The sequence below is a fragment of the Marmota monax genome, unplaced genomic scaffold (assembly GCF_021218885.2).
Source record: "Marmota monax isolate L192 unplaced genomic scaffold, Marmota_monax_Labrador192_F-V1.1 WCK01_AAM20220418_F8-fsc00017, whole genome shotgun sequence".
NCBI classification, from domain to species: Eukaryota; Metazoa; Chordata; class Mammalia; order Rodentia; family Sciuridae; genus Marmota; species Marmota monax.
The window spans coordinates 25,108,308-25,133,939 of NW_026695241.1; the positions used below are offsets into that span (position 1 = coordinate 25,108,308).

At 39.3% G+C, this 25,632-nt stretch overlaps 1 pseudogene and 2 gene segments (V, D, J or C); all 3 read left to right on the forward strand.

The window, feature by feature from the left end:
- Positions 1–3,047: 3,047 nt before the first annotated feature.
- Positions 3,048–3,434, forward strand: LOC124090472 (large ribosomal subunit protein eL31-like; annotated as a pseudogene).
- Positions 3,435–14,059: 10,625 nt separating this feature from the next.
- On the forward strand, positions 14,060–22,738 carry LOC124090451 (T cell receptor alpha variable 4-like). The segment is given in 3 exon segments: positions 14,060–14,151; positions 14,568–14,870; positions 22,710–22,738. Coding segments are annotated over 3 exon segments (372 nt in total).
- Positions 22,739–24,691: 1,953 nt separating this feature from the next.
- LOC124090481 (T cell receptor alpha variable 22-like) lies at positions 24,692–25,292 on the forward strand. The segment is given in 2 exon segments: positions 24,692–24,803; positions 25,000–25,292. Coding segments are annotated over 2 exon segments (345 nt in total).
- Positions 25,293–25,632: the final 340 nt, after the last annotated feature.

A 25,632-nucleotide genomic window follows, 5' to 3' on the forward strand; every position in this document is an offset into this window, starting at 1 on the left:
AGACAGGTTCTCACTATGTTGCTTAAGGCCTTGCTAAGTTGCAGAGACTGGCTTTGAACTTGCAATCCTCCTGCCTCAGACTCCTGAGCTGCTGGAATTATGGGCAAGCACCACCATGCCTGGCTACTCTCAATATCTTCACTTACATAATCACAGAGTTTCATAGTTGTCCTCGAATTGGGGAAGGAGGTCTCATCTCCTGGGTAATTCACTTGATAGATCTATAGTAGCTGGACTTTTTCTTACCAAAACTGAAATGTCCCTGGAGACATCTAACCTCTCCTAGGAGGGGGCAGAATGTATTCAGAGTGGCACACATTTCTGTGCTGTGACAGATGCAATGGGAAGAACTCAGAGACTAATGAACCCCCAACCCTTTGCTTCAGAGTCCACAGGGAGGTGGAGTGAAGGCAGCCAGGCAGGACTGATTCCTCAGAAAAATTGTACAAGGTTGTGAGTTGTTTATGATCCAAAGACTTCAGTAAATTAGTGCTTAATAGTGAACTTTGTGAAAGGCAGAGATCCTTTTGGAAAACAACCCAGAAGGTAGAATTGGTATCAAAGGCAACTGTAAAAACACATGTGGATTTCAAGATTGCTAAGGGGAGTTTCAGAAATATAACTAAGTCTTTTTTTTTTTTTTTTGTGGGATTGAACCCAGGCCTTGTGCATGCAAGGCAAGCACTCTACCAATTGGAGCTATATCCCTAGCCCTATAACTAAGTCTTGTATACTTTGGATTTCTGGGGACCTTACTCCATCATTACCATATCACCCATTGGTATCTTTAATTCTGTTCCCACCAAATTATTCCTGTTGGCCTGAACATGCTTAGAACTTTCCTATAATTAAAAGAATATTCTTGATTCTGTTGCCTGGTTGTCTACTATCCTACTTCCTCTTTATTTCACCAACACATTGTTGCTTCTATAAACTGATTAGTTTTCATTTTCTAGAATTTCTAGAATTTGATGTAAATGGAAAATATGTCATTTTTTTGGTGTAAGGGTGTTCGTTTCTTTCACTCAGCATAATTATTTTGAGATTCATATATGTCATTTCCTGTACCAGTAGTTCATTCCATTTTATTGTTGAGTAGCATTTCATTATGTAGACATCCTAGTTTGGTTTCACTTTACAAGGATGTGGTTGTCAAAACAAGGTGGAACAGCCAGGCATGGTGGCATAAGTCTGCAGTCCTAGGCAATATAGCAAGATCCAAAGAAATGAAACCAAAGAAACAAAACCTGTGAGAGATGCAAGGAACAACAACAGAAGTAAGTGCTGCTGTATCTAGGAGCTTACCATGCATGAAAATGAGAGCACAAGTCAAGGAATTACACAAATTTAGACAAATTATTTTGGAGTCATTGAATGGAAAATGAAGCAAATATCAAATTAGATCCCTCACCTCACTTAATACAGTGTGAGTAATTAAGCAGGGCAATGACATGTTAAGATTATATGGGTAATCTAGAAAAAGAAGAACCAATCAACACTAATAGCAGTAGAAGACAGGAAATAATGAAAATCAGAGCCCAAATCAATGACATTGAAACAAACAAAAATTCAAAAAATAGACAAAACAAAAAGTTGTTTCTTTGAAAAAAATAAATAAAAGCCAAGTGATTGAAGAAAAAGAGAGAGAAAATTCAAATCACTAGAAATCATGATGAAAAAAGGAATATCACCATGGACACTATTGAAATACAGATGGTAATCAGAAACTTCTTTGAAAATCTGTACTCCAATAATATAGAGAATCATGATGACGTCGACAAATTTCTAGAGACACGTGACCTACTCAAATTGAACCAGACAGACAGAAAATTTAACAGATCATTTTTAGGCAATTAAATTGAAGATACCACCAAAAGCCTGCAGACAAAGAAAAACCCAGGACCAGATGAATTCTCAGCCAAGCTCTACAAGACCTTCAAAGAATAACTCACACCAATACTCCTCAAATTATTCCATGAAATAGAAAAAAAGGGAACCCTTCCAAACTCATTCTATGAAGCTAGTATCACCCTGATACTTAGGAGCAGACTTCCTCAATAAGACTCCTAAAGTACCAGAAGTAAAATCAAAATCTGATACCAAAACCAGAAAAAGACACATCAAGGAAAGAAAACTTCAAACCAATGTCCCTCATGAACATAGATGCAAAAATTCTTAATAAATCCTGGCAAGTCTCATACAAAAACATATTAAAAAGATAGTGCACCATGATCAAGGATCAAGGGTGGTTCATCCAGGGATGCAAGTTTTAACATACGGAAATCAATAAATGTAATTCATTACATAATTAGACTTGAAGACAAGAATCACATGATCATCTCAATAGATGCAGAAAAGGCATTCCACAAAATACAGTACCCCTCCATGTTCAAAACACTAGAAAAACTAGGGTAGTAGGAACATACCTCAATATTGTAAAAGCTATCTGTCCTAAGCCAAAGGCCAACATCATTCTAAATGGAGAATAGTTGAAAGCATTCCCTCTAAAAACTAGAACAAGACAGGGATGCCCTCTTTCACCACTTTTATTCAACATTGTCCTTGAAACCCTAGTTAGCGCATTTACACAGAAGAAATTAAAGTGATACAACCAGGAAAAGAACTCAGATTATCAATATTTGCTAGTGGCAGATTCTATACTTAGAAGATCCAAAAAATTCCACCAAAAACTTCTAGAACTCATAAAGGAATTCAGCAAAGTAGCAGGATATAAAATTCACACGCATAAATCAATTGCATTCCTAGATATCAATGACAAATCATTTGAAAGAGAAACCAGGAAAACTATCCCATTCACAATAGTCTCCCAAAAAACTATTTGGGAATCAATCTAACAAAAGAGGTGAAAGACCTCTGCAATGAAAACTACAGAGCTCTAAAGAAAGAAATTGAAGAAGACCTTAGAAGATGGGAAGATCTCCCATGCTCTTGGATAGGCTGAATTAATATTATCAAAATGGCCATACTACCAAAGTGCTATACAGATTTAATGCAATTCCTATTAAAATTCTGATGATGAACTTGGGCCTGGCAGAATGGCTCCCGCAAAGAAGGGTGGCGAGAAGAAGAGGGGACGTTCTGCCATCAACGAGGTCGTGACCCGGGAATACACCATTAACATTCACAAGCGCATCCAAGGAGTGGACTTCAAGAAGCGTGCTCCTTGGGCACTCTAAGAGATCCAGAAATTTGCCATGAAGGAGATGGGAACTCCAGATGTGCGCATTGATACCAGGCTCAACAAAGCTGTCTGGGCCAAAGGAATAAGGAATGTCCCATATCGTATTCGTGTGTGATTATCCAGAAAATGTAACGTGGATGAAGATTCACCAAACAAGCTCTATACTTTGGTAACCTATGTCCCCGTTACCACATTTAAAAATCTACAGACAGTCAATATGGATGAGAGCTAATTGCTGATAGTTAAATAAAGTCATAAAACGTAAAAAAAAAATTCTGATGATGTTCTTCAGAGAAATAGAAAAAGCAGTCATAAAATTCATTTGGAAAAACCAGAGGCCCAGAATAGCTAAAACAAGCCTCAGCAAGAAAGTGAAGCAGGAGGTATCATAGTACCAGACCTTAAATTATATTACAGAACTACCTTAACAAAAATGGCATGGTATTGGCAGATAAACAGACATGAAGACCAATGGTGCAGAATAGAAGACACAGAGACAAACTCACATAGATACAGTTATCTCATACTAGACAAAGGCACCATGAACACACATTGGAGAAAATCAGCTTCTTCAACAAATGGTACTGGCAAATCTGGAAATAAATATGAAATCCATATGTAATAAAATGAAATTGAACTCTTCTCATCCTGCAGAAAACTCAACTCAAAGTGGATCAAGGACCTACACATTAGACTGGAGAACTTGCTCCTACTAGAAGAAAAAGTAGGCCCAAATCTCTATTATGTCGGTTTAGGAACAGACTTCCTCAATACGACTTCTAAAGTACAAGAAGTAAAATCAAGAATCAGTAAATTTCAGGCTGGGGCTGGGTTCAGCGGTAGAGCACTCGCCTAGTGTGTGGAAGGCCCTGGGTTTGATCCTCAGCACCACATAAAAATAAATAAATAAAAGCAGAGGCATTAAAAAAAGATTAAAAAAAAAAGAATCAGTAAATTTCATCTTGCTCCAGTCAGAATAACAATTGTTTCCAAGCAACAATAAATGTTGGCAAGAATGTGGGGAAAAAGGTACACTCATACATTGCTGGTGGGACTGCAAATTGGTGTAATCATTGTTTCCATAATGGTTGGAGATTCATCATAAAACTTGGAATGGAACCACCATTTGACCCAGCTTTCCTATTCCTTGGTTTATACCCAAAGGACTTAAAATCAGCATACTATGGTGACATAGCCATATCAATGTTTCTAGCAGCTCAATTCACAATAGCTAAACCATGGAACTAATCTAGGTGTCCTTCAATAGATGAATGGATTAAAAATGTGGTATATATACAAAATGGAATATTACTCAGCCTTAAGTAAGAATACAGTGATGGCATTTGCTGGTAAATGGTTGGAGCTGGAGAATGTCATGCTAAGCAAAATAAGCCAGTCCCCCAAAACCAAAGACTGAATGTTTTATCTGATATGTGAATGCTAATTCACAATGGTGAAGGGTGGGCTAGGGAAGAATAGAGTTACTGTGGATTAGTCAGAGGGGAGTGAAGGGAGGGAAGGAGGTATGGGAGTAGAAAGGATAGTATAATGAATTTTATATTATCACCCTATGTGCACATATTACTATACAACTGGTGTGATTCTACATCATGTACAACCAGAAGACTAGGTTAAACTCCATTTATATATGATGTATCAAAATGCAGTATAACTAATTAGAACAAATTAAAAAAAAAGAAAAAAGAAAAAAGATATAAAAAATACTCAGTAAATGGGAGGGCATCAAATTAAAAAGCTTCTTCACAGCAAAAGAAATAATCAAGAACATGAACAGAGGGCCTACTGAATGGGATAAAATCTGTACCACTTGCACCTCGGATAGACCATTTATCTCCAGGATATATAAGAACTTTAACAATTTAACACCAAAACCCCCCAAATAACCTAATCAATTAATGGAAAAAGGAACTGAATAGTACCTCACAGAAGAAGAAATACAAATGGTCAAAAAATATATGAAAAAGTGTTCAACATCTCTAGCAATTAGAGAAATGCAAATTAAAACTACACTGAGATTCCATCTCACTCTAGTCACAATGGCAATTATCAAGAATACAACTAACAATAAATGTTGGTGAGAATGTGGGGGAAAAGGTTCACTCATACATTGCTGGTGGGACTGCAAATAGGTGCAACCATCCTGGAAAGCAGTATGGAGATTCCTCATAAAACTTAAAATGGAACCACCATTTGACCTAGTTAATACTGCTCCCTAGCTTATACCCAAAGGATTTAAAATAAGCATACTATAATGATGCAGCCACATCAATGTTTAGCAGCTTAATTCACAATAGCCAAGCTTTGGAACCAACCTAGATGCTCTTCAACAGATGAACAGATAAAGAAAATGTGGTACATATACACAATGGAATATTACTCAGCCATAAAGAAGAATGAAAGTATGGCATTTGCTGGTAAATGAATGGAACTGGAGAATATCATGCTAAGTGTAATAATCCAGTTCCAAAAAACCAAAGGCCAAATATTCTCTCTGATATTTGGATACTACCCCATAATAAGGAGGGTAGAGAGGGGAAGTATAGAAGTACTTTGGTTTAGACAAAGAGGAATGAAGGGAAGTGAGGGGGGGAAGGGAATAGGAAAGATGGAATGAATCAGACATAACTTTTCCTATTCCATATATGAATGAATACAGGACAGTGAAATTCCACATCATGCTCATCTACAAGAATGGGATCAAAATTGTAATGGGTCACACTCCATGTATGCATAATATGTCAAAATACACCCCACTGTCATGTGTATCCAAAAACAACAAATGAAAAAAGATTACCTGGTTAAGAAACTGGCAGTGTGCCTCAGTGGTACATGTCTGAGGCTCTGGATTCAATTCCCACAAGAACAAAAAATCGCACAGTTTGTGTTTGGTAAGCCGATATTGACATGGTGTCCTAGGAAGATTATTTATCAGGGGTGCACAGGATAGATTAAACAGAGGAATGACTGGGGCAGGGATGTCAAAGCAAGAAGGCTAGGGTAGCATTAGGACATGAATACATGAGAACAAGGCAGCAAGAACAGAGACAAAGGGAAACCATGAGAGAGGCTTCAAAATTTCAAAGCAGTAACAGGACATCATCTTTTCCTAAATACCATTCATTGAAAGCGGCAAGCAGTCTTTTAAATTTTTTCCACACTTGCCCTCAGGTGGAAGGGACTCCTATCGCTTCCCTTGTAAGGTCACTAGGCTAAGACACTAGAATCCCTTCTGAAGATCTGGTTCATCCTCTTTCTTCATGACTTTACACAAGTTATGTGACCTTGGGCATCTGCACACTGCCCTGGGGGAATGAGTGGTCTGCAGAGGTCAACCTTAAGGCTTCTTCCAGCTCCAAATTTCTTAGATGATAAGAATGATTATCTCAAAGTGCATCCCTAATTGAGCCTGATACATCAGGCCGATTCAGCTGGAAATAAGAAGAATGAGTGAATTGTGTGGACTAACTACCCACACAGGGCCCTGGCAAATGGTTTACTATCCTCCAGACTAAAAGGTCATCGTCTCTGTACACTGTGTTTTCTCTTAATGATGAAGAAAGCTGGGCACAGAGGAATAAGGTAACAGGGTGCTTCTTTGTTCCTGCTCTGTAGGGTCAAATGATACTCCAGAGGTTAAGTATCTGTAAACAAAGCACACACAAAGTTCTGGGAAAGAAGAGGCTTGGAGTTTGGTTACTTTTGACAAGTTACAGATCAATAGGGACAGCCTCTTAAAATGGCCCAGAGGAAAATGCAACTTTTTAATTAATCTCCTGTGTTTCTCAGGCCCATGACAATATCGCAGTTAAGACAGAGGATGCCTCTAATGATTCATTATAGCTCTTCACTCTCCCTGATCACTCCCTGGTCTCTAAATGCTGCTCTGTGGCAAGAAGAGTAATTAACAAAGGGAACTGGCTTTCCCAGCAGACCTCATTAAAACTGTTGTGGTTACGAGGTGATTAATTTATGTAAATGAACGAATGTGCCAATGAACCAGGCTTTGTACACAGAGCATATCCAGGAAGCAGAGAATCATAAAGTCTGGTCACAGTGAGGAGAAAACTGTTTAGCATTCAAAGGTGAATTCTGGGAGAAAGATGAAAAAGGAACCCTGAGAATTGTCTTGATTTCAGAAGCACTAAACACAAAAACAACAGACTATTAGAAGATCTTGTAGAATGTGCATATGTTGGAAGACTAAGGACAAAGGGACAAATAGATTCCAGGAACAGAAGTAAAAGTGCCTGGCCATTAGGGGAGGCTGACCAGCTACCATTAGTAGCTGCACTAAGCTACCATTGTCTGCTTGGTGGTACTACATCTTATTTGCAGTCAACAAACATGGCCAGCTCCCTTATATGTGCCAGTTGTTAATTCCAGAGCAGATTACTTTGTGGAGAATAGATTGGAGGGGGGAATGAGCTAGACTAAGATTTTATATAGAGGTGAATGATGGAAACAAACACAGGTATTCAAAGTTGCTAAAAATATCAGGGTGTCACAAGGCATCAGACATACGCTCAAAAGCTACTGGGCAAGGCAAACTTTACATCTGCAGAAATTTTATTTTTGATGTGCTATCAAAAAAATAGCTGGCAAGCAAGCACACTGGGCAGGAAGTCTGCTCAGGTAGTATCCCTAAGGCAGAACTCCCCTTTACTTTGACAGGAGGAGTTGGGGTTACAATCTACACGATTGCCTAATTTAAAACTTGGGTGTGCAAAGGGAAGGCCTACAGTTATAAATGGATTACCTAGTATGCTACAGGCATTATTATTGGAAGACTAAGGACAAAGGGAGATATGTAGGGGTGGCTCAAAATGGGTCCATTTCTGGGCTGGGGTTATGGCTCAGCGGTATAGTGCTTGCCTAGCATGTGTGAGGCACTGGGTTTGATCCTCAGCACCACATAAAAATGAATGAAAAAGATAAATGTATTGTGTCCATCTACAACTAAAAAAAAAAAGGCTACATTTCAACCACATGATTTTGCGACTTAAAAACAGCTCCATCTAACTACACCCTACAGCAAATACATTTTTGCTACATATTAGGAAACTCTCAGTACAGATTTAACTTGGACAGAAAAAAACCATTAATCTTACAAAGTCAAGAAGAGAGGCAGGGTTTGTGGGAAGAAGGTAAATTTGATTTTTGGTTTGTTTAATGATAAAGTGTTTTGAGTAAAGAAAATTTAATCTGTCTCTTAGGAAGTTTTTGGTTTCCTTTATGCTCCTGACTCACTAGTTGCATCAGAGTTAGGGCTAATATGGCATTTTTATGTCAATATAATTAATTGGGATGTGTTGCAATTTACTGATTTTGGTGAGATGAAGTTGCTTTACTACCATTTGCTAGAAAATTGTAATGAAGATGCAAATCTGTGGATCTGTGATGTGAATAGTTCTCTTAGGACTGGGGCAGTGCACACCTGCAGGACTATATGCAGAGCTGTGTCATGTCAGATATTTATTTAAATAAATCAGGGCTGAGAGTGCAGCTCAGTGGTAGAATGTGTGCTTAGCATGGTGAGGCCCTGGGTTCAATCTCCAGCACAAAAAAGAGAAAAAAAAATCACATGCTTCCTCAACATCTGTCTTGGAGGAGGACAAGAGAAATGATTACCAAAAAATGCAGGTAGTGTTGACTGAAGCAGAGCAGAAGGTCAAAGACTTTTCTTATGAGATGCCTAAGGAAAGGGAGAAATGTCAGGGAAGAAGAATGAGAAGATGCAGTCTGAGAAGTATTAGAAGAATTAGACAATATCATGAAAGTTCTCAGGAATATTGCTCATAATTGCAAAATTGGAAGCATTTCCTTCCATTTGATTTTTTGGAAGAGTTTGTTAAAGATTAGAGTTAATTCTTTAAACATTTGATAAAATTGACCAGTGAAGCTCTCTAGGCCTGGACTTTTCTTTGTAGATTTTTTGCTCACATAATTTGATCTCTTGTTACACTAATTTTTTATTTCTTCTTGAGTCAGTTTTGGTAGTTTGTGTTTTTTCTAGATCCATTTCATCTAGGTTACCTAATATGTTGACAAATAAATGTTCATTGTATTCTTTAATAATCATTTTTCTTCATTTTGTTTGTTTGGAGGTGTGTTCAAGACCCAGGCTGGTCTTGAACTCCTGGGCTCAAGCAATCTTCCTGCCTCAGCCCCCTGAGTAGCTGGGAATACAGGTTCATGAAACCAATTTTATATCTTATTAAGAACTATAAGAGGGGAGTTTGAAGTTTTCAAACCCAAATGATAAGTATATAAAGTGATGGAAGTGCTAATTACTCTGATTTGATCACCACCATAGTATAGTATTGAATTATCATACAGTACCCCACAAATATGTACAATTATTATGTGCCCATGAAAAAGAAAAATGTTGTGTGTTAGAAAGTTAATTCCCAGTGTAATAGTGTCAGGAGGTGGATCAATACAGGGTGATTGGGACACGAGGGTGCCACTCTTCTGCATGGATTAATGCCATCATTGCAGGAGTGGGCTAGTTATTGTGAATGTGGATTGTTGTAAAAGTGGGTTCTGTCCTCTCTTGTCTCTCTTGCACACTGGCTTTTGCCATGTGATGACACAGTAGAAAGGCACTCAGCAGATGCAGCCCCTTGTCCTAGGAGTTTCCAGACTGTAGAATGGAGAGCCAAGGAAACTTATGTTTCTCAATTTCTGAGTGCAGAATGGCACAACAGGGACTAAGGCGGGGGGTGGGGGGGTGTTCTGGGGTCCCTTCAAGCTTTGTATGCTATTTGCAGGGAAAAAGATACAGTAAATCTGAAGTAAATATGCTCTAATATACAGTAAGTGGCTCTAAGACTGTGCAGGAGACATGTGCTTTGGTCAGCTGTCCCCAGCAGAGAACGTGGTCATGTAAGATACTACTCAGTGTTTGTATTCATTGCTTTTTTGGCAGTGTTGAGAATTAAATCCAGGGCCTTGCATATACTAAGAAGACACAGCTTTCCCCCTGAGTGACATCCCCTCCCTCCCTTGAATTTGAAAGCTGTCCTATGATGCCAGTTTGTTTTATGTGAATTTGAGGAAAGATCCCTAAATTGTATTAGCCAGAGTTGGAGATCAAAAAGAAATGGATCCCATCATCTAAGCCTTTGAGTGATGCTACAGTGAGGCCTAGTTTAGTACCAACAAGAGATTAATGAGCTCATCTAAAAATATATGTGCCAAATATCATTTTATAAACATAGGTGATGAAGTGCAGAATGGAAGAAATGAACTTGGTATAATAATTACCTGCTGTTTCCTTCAGTCTTGAAGAAATGAACTCTGGAAATAATCTCTGTTTGATGGTTCAGGGTAGCCTTTGACCTGCCCTGGTACAGAAACAACTTTATTTAAATTTTTAAAATAAAATTTTAAAATTTTAATAATAGGGCTGGGGATGTGGCTCAAGTGGTAGCACGCTTGCCTAGCATGCGTGAGGCACTGGGTTCATTTCTCAGCACCACATAAAAATAAAATAAAGATATTGTGTCCACCTAAAACTAAAAAAAGATATTAAAAAAATTTAATAATAGTATATATCAATATTGTATAATATGGTGTTTCAAAACATATACACGAGGTGTAATGATGAAATCAGGATAATTAGCATATTTATCACCCCAAATTTATCCTTTTTTTGAGATAAGAACATAGAAAAATCTACTCTGTTTTGGAATATGTAATACATTATTGTTAACCACAGTCACTCTGTGGTATGATAGAACACCAGAACTTATTTTTCCCATGTAACAGTGACTTTATACCAGTTGAACAACCTCTCTTCTGCTATTCTCCCCCCTCCCTTTCTGGTCTCTGGTAACCACAGTTGTACTCTCAACTTCTTTGATATGCACTTTTTAAGTTTCCACATATGAGTAAGATCAGGAGTTATTTGTTTCTCTATGTCTGGCTTATTTCACTTAACATAATGTTTTCAGGTTTATCCATGTTGTCATGAATTATAGGATTTCATTTGTTTTTATAGGTGAATAATATTCTATTGCATATAGGTACCACATTTTCTGTATCCATTCATCTGTTGATGGACACCTATGCTGATTCCGTATCTTGGCTATTGTGAGTAGTGTATCAATAAACATGGGGAGTGACTAGGGAAGAATGGAGGAACTTTGGATTTGGCAGAAGATAGTGAGGGGGAAGGAGGGGATATGAGGGTGGGAAAGATAGTAAAATGAGATGGACATTATTACCCTATGTACATGTATGATTGCATGAATGGTGTAACTTTGCATGGTATACAGCCAGAGAAACGAGAAGTTGTGCTCCATTTGTGTACAATGAGTTGAAATGCATTCTGCTCTCATGTATAAATAATTAGAACAAATAAAAAATTCAAAAAAAATAAACATGGGTATGTACATGACATACTGATAAGTCATTTTCTTTGGAGATATACCCAGTAGTAGGATTGCTGGATCATATGGTAGTTTCATTAAATTTTTTAAAAAATTTAATTGACAGATAAAAATTGTATGTATATATTTAGGAGTATCATATGATGTTTTGATACATGTACACCTTGAGACACAATTCAACCCATGACACATCACTGCTGCCAATGGTACTTTCATTCTCTAGGCTGAGGCATAGACAAACTTCTAGAGCTTCTTCCTCCAGTTACTTATCCAGTAATATTCCCAGTGAGATAGTAGGAGGTGGAAACACAGAAAGGCCGAGTTCCATTTTTTTTTGGCCTGAGAAGGTAAGATCATCTTGGTCTTGTAATAATTTCTTATGTTAACATAGTTCATATGTTTATAGAATGATGTAGTTTTAGAAAATATTGTGCTCATTAAATGGAACCTATAATCTCTCATACAGAGCTGAAGAAACTGCCTTTCAGAGGGCAGGTGATTTGCACAAAATCACACAGCTATCAAGTCCACAGAATTGTTCACAATACACTTTGACTCCTCATCCAGTGCTTCTTCCACTTCAGAAAGTATACTCAAGGTCCATATGACTAAACCATGATGCTGCTACTGCCCTGAAAAAAAGATACATGATGTTTTATAGGTTGCATGTGTCTGAGCCTTACTGACTCTAGTCCAAGTACAAGTTACCACAGGGGGGCGCTGTCCCAATGACTTGGATCTAATGTGTCTAAACCCTTTCATATTTCAGGTCTGTACAAGTGTTCTCCAATCATCAGGTTCCTCCTACATACTTCTTTTCTCCTTCATCTGATCCCAAGGAGGAGCTGGTTATTTATGTTATGCCTTGTGATATCTTCTCTGTCAAATGTTAGTAGAGATTATCAGCACTCACTGATTTTTTTTTTTTTTTTGCATGAGAAAATGGAAACTTTTGTCATTCAGAATGCTTTGGACAATTTTAGTCCTGAAAGAGACACCTTCCAAATATTTCCTTATAACTTTTTCATTCCTATATTATATGAGCAAATAACTCAAATAACATGCCACTATTTAAAATTTTTCACATTAATGTGAAATCTAACATGTTTATGACAGCATTTAGTTGATTCAGTTAACATTATGGTATCTTTTGCCTATGGATCTTTTCATAAAGGCTTTTTAAAAAAATATTTATTTTTTAGTTTTAGGTGGACACAATATCTTTTATTTTATTTTTATGTGATGCTGAGAATTGAACCCAGTGCCTCACGCATGCTAGGCGAGCGCGCTACCGCTTGAGCCACATCCCCACCCCCAAAATGCTTTTTTTTTTTTTAAAAGTAAATGTGTATGTTACTGTTATTGAGTTTATACTATGTTTATTTCTTTTTATTTTATTTCTTTATCTTTTTAAAGATGGGGTGTCACTATGTTGCCCAACCTGGTCTTGAACTTGGGATCCTCCTGCCTCAGCCTCCCAAGTAGCTGGGATTGCAGGCATGTGTCACAAGGCCTGGCTTTACTGTAACAATATATCTTTTCAAGTCATATATGTAATTTTATGCAAGTGATTTCTACTGGCCATGGTACTTTGCATGTGGTTCAGATGGAAAGAAAGGGAAAGTGAAGGAACTATAATTTATTGCTGAGTGTGACTCTGAAATAGATATTCTAGTCCCTGTTTTCTCGATGATGAAACTGAGGCTCAGAGGAATGAGCATCCCAATGTCACAATCTGGGACAGCTGAGATTTGAATTTAGGTCTTTCAGACTCTAAACCTGTTTTGTTCTTCTTTGTCACCTGCATTAAGTGAGGTGATGATTTGTTGGGAAGTGACTCTACACTAGATGTCCCACCATCGCTGGTCTGTTACAGACTAGTGAAGGGTCTGCTTCTCTGTTAAAGATTTATTAAATGGGGTCTGAGATGTTAGACATGGATTTGGTGGGATCACACATGGACACCAGGTGTCAGAGGATGGAGAGTCTGGTTCAGACTGCCTCATCTGCTCTTCTTTGGAATGAGATTGGGATTCCCTGGTTCATCTTGGTTGCATAGAGATCAAGGGAGCATTTCAGGGTATAGAGTACCAGCTCTATGAGGGTTATGCCCAGAGCCATGAGTATCTGTGTGTCCTAGAGCCAGACAACTACAGTAGATGACCTCTCTCTGGGATTGAGAATAAGGAAATTTGTGGAATCTACCCTCTTTATGTTGGATTCATTTAGACCAACTCTCTCAGGGGTTAGACCTCAGAAAAGAACCAAAAATAATTTGGCAGTTTTTACTCTCTATTCTTGGGGAGTCAGTTGAACTTTGAGCGGAAGCCCTACCCTGAGCAGAGGCTGCCCTGCGACTGGCTGCTCTCCCCATGAGGAAGTGTTAGGAGTGGGCCCTGGCAGCTGCTGCTTTGCTTCTCCCCTGGTTCCTATTGTAGTACAGGCTCAGAGTCAGCAAAGCAGCCTCGTCCTGAACCCTAGTTTACACCTAGAATATGAGGCAGGTGATAAGAGTGACACTGTTCCTGATCCTGGGTGAGTTATTTTTGGATGAAGAGGAATTGGAATCTGGGCCTGAGGATTTTAGATAGGGAGGGATTCACAACCTGGTCTGCTACCAATTGCTCTTCATCCAGGGGAGAGTTTTGGGATTCTATTTTTCTCCTAAACCTTTGTGTGAGGTGTATATTAGGGCAGTAAAGATGTTCTGGGTTACAGATCCTTAGGGTCTATCCTTGAAAGGGAGAAAGCAGACCTACCAGGAATAAATGCAAATAACATTTTTGTCCTGAAACATAAATGAGATGTAAAGTGTATGTGTATGTGCATAGGGAAGCAGGGTGTGGGGTGGGGTGGATTCGGCTATGAGAGAGAACTGTGGGGGAGCTGAGTGGGGCCTTCTCATTTACCTTGTCCCAGGATGGAAGTCAGGACTGTGTTCACTCCCACAGGCACTTTAAGCCTTGTGAAGACCACCCAGCGAATCTCCATGGACGCCTATGAAGGACAGGAAGTGAACATATCCTGTAACCACACCAACATTGCCACAAATGAGTACATCTTCTGGTACCGACAGGTCCCCCACCAGGGACCACACTTTGTCATTCAAGGATATAAGACGAATGTGGCAAATGAAGTGGCATCTCTGTTTATCCCGGTTGACAGAAAGTCCAGCACCCTGAGCCTGCACCGCGTTACCCTGAAAGACAGTGCTGTGTACTACTGCACTGTGGGTGGCACAGTGAGACAGCTGGGTATGCACCTGTGCAGCATCTCTGTGGGAGAGAGTTGCAGCCTAGGGAGAAGCCCAGAAGCAGGGTTTTCTAAAACTTCACTTTATTTTATTTTATTTTTTTCATTTTCAGAAGGTGTTAGCAAATTTATGTATTCTTATTATATTTAAAAAATTTTCTCATTAAAAATATAGGCATTTCCTTTATGTGGCCTAAAATAAAAAAAGTATAAAAGGGCATATAATGCATTGTCTTTATTCCACCATTGTCCCTGACCATTCAGTTATCTGAAATGTTGTAGCTTACAGTATTGCTGCTCAGCTCACTGGTATTCCTCAGTTTTTGTGTATAGATGCCTACACACATATGTGTGGCTTTGCACACACATACACAACTTTATGTACACTACACATACTTTACATCCATGCTATATGCAGTGTGGACAATATGTTTCCCAACTTTTGAGAAATTCAGCCTGTCAGTTTATTATTTATTTTTCCACAAATTTTGAACATTTCTATTCATGTTCAAGTATCTACAAACTGGCTTCCATGTGTCCTTTGAGTTTAAATCTCTCTCTCTTTCTCTCTCTCTCTCTCTCTCTCTCTTCTGTCTTTCTCTTTTCTTTGTTCCCACTGCTGTTTTGTGGGTGTGTAAGGGAGAACAGAGATGATGGTAGAGGAGGGAATGGGGAGAGCATTTGTTTCTGATTGGCATTATAGACTATTTTTGCAACACCTGAATCAGAAACAGAGTTGGTGACATTATTACTTCTCAGAGTCGACTCTGTTGCTCGTCTCTTGCTAGTGCTTCTGGAGTGGCTTTGTCAGAACTTTGTCAGAGTTTCTTTTTCTTTTTCTTAAAATTTTTTAAATGGGATGTTGTCTATGATTTTTATGACAGGGACTAGTTGGGTGCAGTGGTGCAGCCTGTAACCCCAATAATTCAGAAGTTTGAGGCAGGAGGATTGCAAGTTCAAAGTCAACATCAATAGCTTAGCAAGGCCCTGAGCAACTTACAGAGACCCTGTCTCAAAATAAAAAATAAAAAGGACTGGGGATGTGGCTCAGTGGTTAAGGACCCCTGGATTCAATGTCTGGTATCACTCTACCCCCCCACCCCCCACATAGGGTTAGACCACTGAATAGGAGAGTATTTGTTTTCTGGCTCAACTCTCAAAGTTTGGTGAGGGAGTGGCCCTGTGTGGGTGTGGGGGGCAACTTTAGAGTGTCAGCTCCTACAAACCCATCTCCTTTGGTTGACATCTTTCTAAACAGGGGTTAGGGGCTTATACTAAGTGCAACAATATCCTAGTTACCAAAGAAGCTAGCTCTTCTCCCCAGTGCTCTTAAGAAGACCAGTATCCAGTATATCCAGTACTTCTTGGATTCAGACATATGTGTGTGTGTGTGTGTGTGTATGTATATGTGTGTGTGTATATATATATATACATATATATACAATTATATATATATATATACAATAAAAATTATATATATAAAATAAAATTATATATATATATTGGGAATTGAACCCAGGACTTTGTGCATGCAAGGCAAGCACTCTACCAACTGAGCTATATCCCCAGCCCTCACATGATATTTTGGAAAAAGCCTAGTGTCTCTGCTTCTCTGCTTCCCATTCTCTCAGTGGGGAAAATGAAGGAAGAGTCAAAGCTCTTTAGAAAAATACCCCTCTGCACACCACAGATTCAAAGGCTGAAGATTCAGACACCTGCATTTTAAAAAATAATTTTTATTAAAAAAAATAAATTGTACATTACAGGAAAAATAAAAACACAAGCAAAGAACAAAGTCATCCAGTCACAAGAAGCTTAGTTGGACGTGTCCCTCTAGGTTATGTGCATATATACACAATATCCCATTTTGTGTGATTGAGATTGTGGTGTGTTTGATGCTTTTCCACACATCATGAATATTCACCAATTCAAAATCCCGAAGCTACATGAGTACTTTTTGATAATTAAGATTACACTACACCAACTCAATCTGTTATCCTTTCTTGGGGATAACATTTCACTGAAGTCAGAAATGGCAACAGGCCTCTCAATAGACATATTGGCAGAGTTACAAGTAAAACAATTCATTCCCTTAATGCTCAATTTAAAATGAAACAGCAACAGAATACACCAAGCTTGTTTCATTATCAGATTTCTACTACTAAAATATTAGCAAGAATGAATGTTCCAGTGAATTAAAATATTCCTATAGTACAGCCAGAAGATGCACACACACCAGTGGCTCACATCAAAATGTAAATCTTTGAGCACTTGCTCCCATCTTTCCCTGTGTTTCCTTGTGCCCCTCTGCTGCTAGCCTAATGAACAAGTCCTGATACACAATGCCTAGAGTGATAAAGCAATTCCATGTCCAAGATGCATCTTTTCTATCAATTATAACAAAAAGACATTTACAAGTTGGCTAATTCACTAGCACTACTTTTTATGATTCACTGTCACCTCAGGCATCTAGAAAGCTTAGATGTCAGACACCTGCATTTTTATGGCAAGCTCAGAGTGATCCCATGTCCCTGGACAACCTATTCCCAAACCAGTGGAACTGCTGTCCTGAGAATTGAGAGGGTGGGGTTGAGGGGGTTCTCTGTGATGTTTTCATCTAATTATGAAATAAACATCTATATCTGGGAGCCGTGGGATTATTTAAAAAAGAATTAATTAAGTTATTCTGTGGACAACTGGTCTTGGGTGGATGATGCTGTGGTTGTAGTATAGAGGTGAAAGAACTCTGTCAGGGAGCTGGGGAGCTGGGGTTAAGGCCCAGTTCCTTTCAAGGAGTCACTCACTGTGAGGAAACAGCACAGATTTTGTTTTTAGATTTGTATTTATAAATACGAGTGTATGTTAATCACTTTGGAAGAGAGAAATTAGTGGCAATAAGTATTGTGGAAAGGGCAAAGAGATGCCCTTTCATAGTAGAAGGCTCAAATTCTTCTTGTACTTCATTCTTGCTCCGTGCTCAGGGCAGCAGAACAGACAAGAAATATAGCCAGCTTTGGAGCAGGCATTTGTGACTTTGAATCTTAGATTTTCTTCCTCTATAAAATGGGGATCGTAAAACTGTCTTCCAGCACTAATAAATGTTAAAATAATATCACACCAAAGGTTCTGCACTTAATTAGTATTCATCAGATGAAGGTGATATATAGCCTACATTATAATGTCTACATAATGAAGTCATTAACCTAATCTGCTAACCTTCTATCACTGTTTGGAGGATGACATAAAGTGTTGTACATTCAGACCTCTCTTAAACTGAATAAACCTATGCAAATATAAGAACTGTTTTGGGAGATACAACTGTTGGTCTTGTTATCTATGATTAAAACCAATAAATTAATCAACCATTTCTCTGTAGAAAGATCACATAATATTTTCTTTCATTTTTTGGCCAAATGATCCCCAGGGTAAGGTCTTCAAGGTTCAATGGATAAATGATGGTGTTGTGGAGGTTCCCCCCAAAGTTCCTGTGTGAACGCAGGCGTGTTCAGGGGTGAAATGATTAGACTGTGAGAGCTGCAAGCTAATCGGCCCCTCCTCATTTGAATGGACTGAATGGCAACTGTAGGCAGGTGGAATATGGCTGGAGAGGCAGGGCCACGGGGAGCATGCCCTGGAAGGGTTCATCTTCCCTGTGGCCCCTTCCCTGCTTCCTGAAGCCATGAATGGAGCAGAGGTTTTCCACAAGGCCTTTCTTCCACGATGTGTGTCTCCTCTTGGACCCAGAGCAATGGACTTGGCTGACTATCGACTAAACCTCAGGAAACATGAGCCAAAATAAACTCTTCCTTCTCTTTCTCTGAGTTGTTCTTGTTGGGTATTTTGGTCACAGCTTTGAAAGCTGACTAACAGATGGTTCACAGAATAACTTTTGATTCTGGATTCCAAGTTATGCATGGTAACTCTGCCTCCAGACTGAAGACAGTTTGGATAAATAAATGATTACAAAGCATTCAGAGCTTTGTATAATTAAGGAGACTTGGATGAGTTTTGGTCTGTGTGACTTGCAGTTGATAGTGTATTAAGGTGCATGGCTTTATTCTTCTTTAGTGATAGGACTTCCATCAATTATCAGAAGCAGAAATATTTGTTAAGCATTCTTTTTTTTTAAATTTATTTTTTAGTTGTAGTTGGACACAATGCCTTTATTTTATTTATTTTTATGTGGTGCTGGGGATCGAACCCAGGGCCTCGCATATGCTAGGCAAACGCTCTACCACTGAGCCACAACTCCAGCCCTATTAAGCATTCTTTAGAGTAGGGTTGTGGCTTAGTTTTTGCCAGTGGACTGAGTATATTATAGGCTCATAATCTGCCTCTTCCAGATGTGTGTGTGTGTGTGTGTGTGTGTATGTTTTTTAAAAATACAGAGTATATGACTGATGTTTCCATATGGTCTCTCTGATATGGTAGTGGGAGTTCTTATATACATTCCCAAGAGCACAAAAAGAAGGACAGCTTCCTTCAGGTGTAGCTCAGGATTGTCATGATGTCCTTTTTCCTTCATTCTACTTCTTATGCAAACCATACACCAACCCAGAGCTCTAAGGAATAATAATAAAGTGAGATACAGACAGGGTGCAGAGGCAGGGAAGGTGGCAGAGTGGCTCCTTTGCCAAGCGATCACATTTACTTATACTAATAGGTTACATTAGATCATTAGTACCAAAACCACATCATTGTTTAGAGTGTCAGTAAGGTTGCTTATTCTGCAGTTACATTTCACAGTAACAAAATGCAATGTTAGGAGCTTTGTGCAGTTTTCAAGAAAGTCCATTGTCTGAAGTTACTGGTAGGCCGGCAGCTCCAGGAGCACTGGAGCTTGGTGAAACACAGTTATCTAGCAAACAAGTTCTTCTGTTCCCAGGAGCTATGTGCCTGCAATCAAGGTCAAGGCTTGATGAGGCTCTAACACAGAGGCATCTCAGTGCATTGTGTACCAGCTAGATATTGCACATATATTAGCTATATTATTAGATCCTAAGAGAAAAACAGGGTACCTGTTACCCCCCGGGAGTTTTCTCACCAGGGGAATGCTTCCCTGTACATTTCCATGGTCAGAATCCCTACATCCAGAGCCATGGGGAGGGGACTCTACAGGTTGTCAATATCAGGAAGCATGGTTCACTGAGGGTCATCATCAGTGTAACAAACTACTGTGATAGTTATTTTAGAAAATTTAGAAGATAGTAGTGAATAAAATAAAGAAATTAAAATGCCCTCAAATCTCAATACTCTTAGATAGCCATAGTTTACTTTTTGGTATACATACTTGTCAAAATTTTCCATATTATGTAAGAATATTAACTGATTATGTATAATAAAGTGACTGTGTGAGATAAGAATTAAAGACCTTCTGAATCAAGATGGAAGTACTGGGTGTTGCTCTTTTGAGAATTAGATCATATCTTCTGGGTGAGTTAATTCTCAGAGTTGAAAATCAATAATAGTTCAGGATTATGTTCACACCCAATCCTGTGGCATCGAACTTGCTTTTACAGTTCACTAAAATGTTTAGAGGTTTATCTTGCCTGACAGATAAAGTCTGGCTATAGAAACTTCAAAAAAATTTTTTTTTGGTACCACAGATTGAACCCAGGGTGCTTAAATATTGAGCCATATCCCTAGCCTTTTTTATTTTTTATTTTGAGACAGCATCTTGCTAAGTTGCTGAGGCTGACTTTGAACTTGTGATCCTCATGCCTCAGCTTCCCGAGATGCTAGGATTACAGGCATGTACCACCGTACCTGTCTGGATGGGGCTTTTTAATTTCTGGAAATGTGACTGCTTTACCACTTGAAATTGACTGAAAAAGCTATGAGAAATACCCAAATAGTAAACAAGTGAGTAAGATAAATATTGGACGGAGAGTCAACGTGTGTCCTGGTTATTGAGTTCAGCTCAGTTTATTAATAAACTGGCTTGTTAATAAATCAAGTAGTAGAAGCATATGTTTTATGATTGAGGTTTCAGAATAAGCTTTAATAAGTCATGATATTGAATGGATTTTAACTTCTTAGTTTAGATTTTGTGGAAGTTTGTTCTCACTGTCTTCAACTTTAGTTGAAGTGATAAAGTAACAGAGTAACTCCCCATTGTTTAATTAAATTTAGTTTAGATCCATTTATTCCTTACAATGAGAACAGACATTGTGATTCATTGTGGTTCTCTTTCCTTGTATATTCTATATTATATTTAATGGTTCTACTACTATTTACCCCAGATACTTAAATCAGAACCACATGCCTCTGTTTGTAGAGCAGTCACATATGTCCATTCTGTCCACAGAAGGCTATCCACGCTCCGGCTCTGCCCATCTGCTCTTTCCCTCTTCAGTTTCCAGCAACAGTCAACATATGTCCCCAACATTGCCTCAGTTGACAGTATTTTTACTCATTGCATTGTCTAGATGAGGGTTATAGAATTGAAAAACCATAGATGCCATTAAATTATTATGGCTATGACATTTTATTATTTCACGTTTGTTCACATTTCCTACTAGAAAAAGTCAATGTCACAGCCAGAGAATAATGTTCCTGGCATCCTCAATTGAATCCCCATCCCCCACTATTTTCTAAGTTACTTTAACATTTTTACAGTATATCACTATGACTACTTTCTTGTACTGCTTCCCCCCCTCAGTAGTTTGTATTATCTTTATTTTTACTTTTATTGACCAGATGATGTAATTTCATTATTTCTCTTCTTTTTAAAAGAATCAATGATCTAATACAAAAATGTATCTTTTTCTCTCTTTTCTTTTTTAGCCCTTGTTGGCCTAAGCTCCCAAGCCTCGACTATATCTTCTGCTAGAATGGTCTTGCCTTCTTTGAATTGATGGTTTTCTGAGAAATTCTATAAGAGTGACTGATAAGTTCCTTTTCCTCCTTCCTTTACTCCCTCCTCCCTCCCTTGCACCAATCCTTCTGATCCTCAGGGATCAGGCTGGAGAAGATTCATGAACAAATGCAATTCCTTTTTCTTTGGCTGGTAACAACTAAGTACTTACTTTTTATTTTCTTGTGTTTTACTTGTCACCATGCTTGATTCTGAGCTGCTGTTCAGCTCCATGAGCAACTGAGCCTGAATTAATTTCCTGATGCCTCTGCCCTGAGGGTTATCTTCATGCCTGCTGTGATGTCTGTTATGGACAATAACTCAGACACCGTACACGTTCAATTTTTCTTTGAAGCCTCTTAATTCTCTTTATGTGTGTTCATACCTGAGATGATTGGGGTGCAGCATACAGGATCACATACTCAGGGATTAGGGAAGAAGGAAATGTCAGAAAACACACAAATCACACCACGGCTCTGAAATCACAAGGGCAACAAAAACTGTGCATCTGTATGTATGTGGATTGAGCTAAAAAGGAAGAACATTCCTGAATTATCCAAAGTTAAAAAATGTCAAGGCTCACTGGAAGAACTACTTCTGTGTTTGGCCCCCAGATGGCAATGCTGCACAAAGAGAACTCTGGTGGTGGTGTTCAGCTCTTTGTTCAGTTCTTTGCAGACGCATTAGAAGACACATTAAAAGAATTTAAAAGTTGGAAAACACCCATATTGTCAAGGAAGACACTCTTCTAACCATCTCTGGAATGTGCTGAGTCAATAGATTTCTAGGGTATCAGCCATATCCCACTCTTGCTTATTCTAATGGCACTGTTTTCTCAGCCATATTCCTCCTACTCAGGGCAGATCCTCAAAAGGACCCTCAGCTTCTTCACTGCTCAGCCAAGGGCTTGGATCCTTTAGCAGTACTAACAATACTTTTTTCCATGAGTGCGTAAAATTCAATTCCGTCTTCTTGTTCCCTAGAGGTTTGGTATTGCAGCTGGACTTTGAATAGAGATCCTTTTCATAGGTAAGTTTGTCAAGGCCTCACTCACATCATGTTGATGTTGCTGGAGGACACAGGGCCCAGTCAATGGCCCAGACTGATGTCCACGTTGCTGTCTCTGAAGGAGCTTCTGGAGGTGCAAGCTACTCATCCTTTGTTCTTCCATCTCAGTTCTGATACCTGTACCACCCCAATCAAGGCCTCCAGCTCCTTCTGATGTACGTGTCAGGGACCACTCTGATTAAAGGCATCTGTGGTTTTGAGGCTGAATTTAGGAAGAATGAAGCCTTCTTCCACCTGAGCAAGCCCTGAGCCATTGGGGGATGTGACTGAGTACCTCTGGGCTCTGAATGACACAGTTCCCTGGGGCTCTGGGCAGAGCAGAGCACAAACTTCAGGTGAATGTGAGCCTTTCAGTGACTCAGGGATCAGGCTGGAGAAGATTCATGAACAAATGCAATTCATGAGAAAAGCATAATTTCTGAAACAAAGGCAACATGGCAGTGCTGTTTTTGCGTGTGGATTTCCATGTGATCTGTGACCAGATAGAGTGCAGTGACTGTCTGCACTGATGGTATTAATTCACTGGGGACACTGTAGGCTTCCCTCTCACCCTGAAACTGATCCTAAGATTCCAGATAATTGGATCTGTGAAGAATATTTAAAAAAGTGAATGGGAAGATAAAGGATAACAAGAGTTAGGAAGAGTTGGGAAAGGGCTGAAGAACATGTGGGCAAATCTAAGCACTAAGCGCACAGGGGGACTATTTACTGATTGTTTCTTTATTTGCTTAGCAGTTCTCCTTTAAGATGGAGCTCAGATCCCCATGGATTCATCATCAGGTCAGGTTGAGGAGCTCCTGGGCAGAGTTGAGAATGGAATTGCAGGCTATCCTTGACTATAATAGACATATCTATATACTGTATCATATATATATATATATATATATATATATAATATAGGATATATAAATATATCCTATTTCTATTTTTTCATTTTTATAACTAAAAATTTTTAAGATGATCTTTTATCCCTTAAGCTAGAATTTTTTCCAATATTCCTAATGAAATTTTTCTTTCTACAACTTCTCTAAGAAAAACAGACAAATAAATGAGAAAAATCTAGAAGAGGGAGATGAGTAAGAAAAAAACTGGGGGAAAAAGAAACATTTTGGGTGAACTGAAAAATATGACCCTCACCTCATGTTCACAGAACAGAACCAGCCCTGAGGGTCTGCAGGATGGAAAGGGGTAGAGAAGAGAGGAGGGGGAGGAGTCACGGCGGACTTCCTACACATGTCCCATCTCCTTTTCCATTAAAGTCTCATTATAAACACATGCTATGTTCATGTATAGATATAAACACATTTTCTAGCTATACAAAATTACTACGATTTATTTGTATTTACTTTTCACAAAAGTAGGATGAGTATTTCATGTATCATGAAACTGTGTTCCTTTGCTGGCCCTTCATATAAATCAATGCTTAACTCCTCTGTCAATCTACACATTTTGATTATTGTTTAGAAAGCAGAGTCACCAAAACTATGATTTTCTAGAATGCTTTGACCTAGAAGAGGTCCCTATTGCTCTCTGAGATATCCTTGTGCTATTTTTACCTTCCATGCAAACTTTTCAACTTTCCTACTTAAATTAGTTCTCAGGAAAAGACTAGGAATATTGAGGGTCTCTCTCCTTACTGCTCCCTTCCCCCACCAGCCCATGTTGTCCCACCTCAACACAAACACTTGCATGCGTGAGTACACACACACACACACACACACCCCACACACATACACAACTTAAGAAAAGATTACACATTCAGCTTGTGCTGGGCATGATTGCTGGAGTTTCTGGTTAGGAAACAATGAAGAGGTCAGGTGTGAGTGTGGGTGGTGCTTGCTGAGTCTGGTGGGACCGTAAGTCTGGTATTGACTATAAGAACAAAATCTGTCTAGGCCCAAGACCTGACACCTGCCGAGCAGGGGAGAAGGCACCCAGTAATTGGGTTAGCAGCCAGCCATGCAGAGGAGACTGGGGGCTCTGCTGGGGCTTCTGTGGGTGCAGCTTTGCTGTGAGTCGGGTTCCTCCCAGATGGAGCTGAGGGTGTTTTAGGGCTGACAGTGTGAGGGAGGGCAGGGAGAGCTGGCACCAAGCCCCCTCCCTGGCCTCCATCCTCAGGGTGTTTCCTGGGATATTCTGCAGGTTTGTGAACTGGTCATGGATTCCTCAGTGACACCAGCTGAGTTTGCTTTTCTCTTTCCAAGCAGGGGTGAGAGGGCAGCAGGTGGAGCAGAGTCCTTCAGCCCTGAGGCTCCAGGAGGGAACCAGCCCTACTCTGAGGTGCAATTTTTCCACCACCATAGACAGGGTGCAGTGGTTCCTACAGAATCCTGGGGGTGGCCTCATCAATCTGCTTTACCTGACTTCAGGGACAAAGCAGGAGGGAAGGTTAAAGGCAACAATGAATTTTCAGGAGCGCTACAGCACCCTGCACATCTCCACCTCCCAGCTGGAAGACTCAGGCACCTACCTCTGTGCAGCAGAGGCACAGTGCACCTAGGGGATCTGCAGCCTGTCCCTAAACTGCAGCTGCACCTGCAGCCACTGTTTCTGCATTGGGGGGTGGGACTTGCCCAGCAGCCTCTGCACAGTTTTGGGTGTCCTGATTCTTGTTGGCTGAATTTTAATTTCCTTATTTAATTATAGATACACAATGCTGATCTGGAGCTCTCAAAGATTCTAGAAATAATGGCAAAATTTAAATCCTTGACCAAGTAGACAGTGTAACTGTCCAACTCAGGGACAATGAGAGCAGACACTCTCATGGAGAAAAATATACAAACATTCGTGTGCTACTGGATCAACATACCTGTTAATACATTACTCAGTTTTTAAGGGAA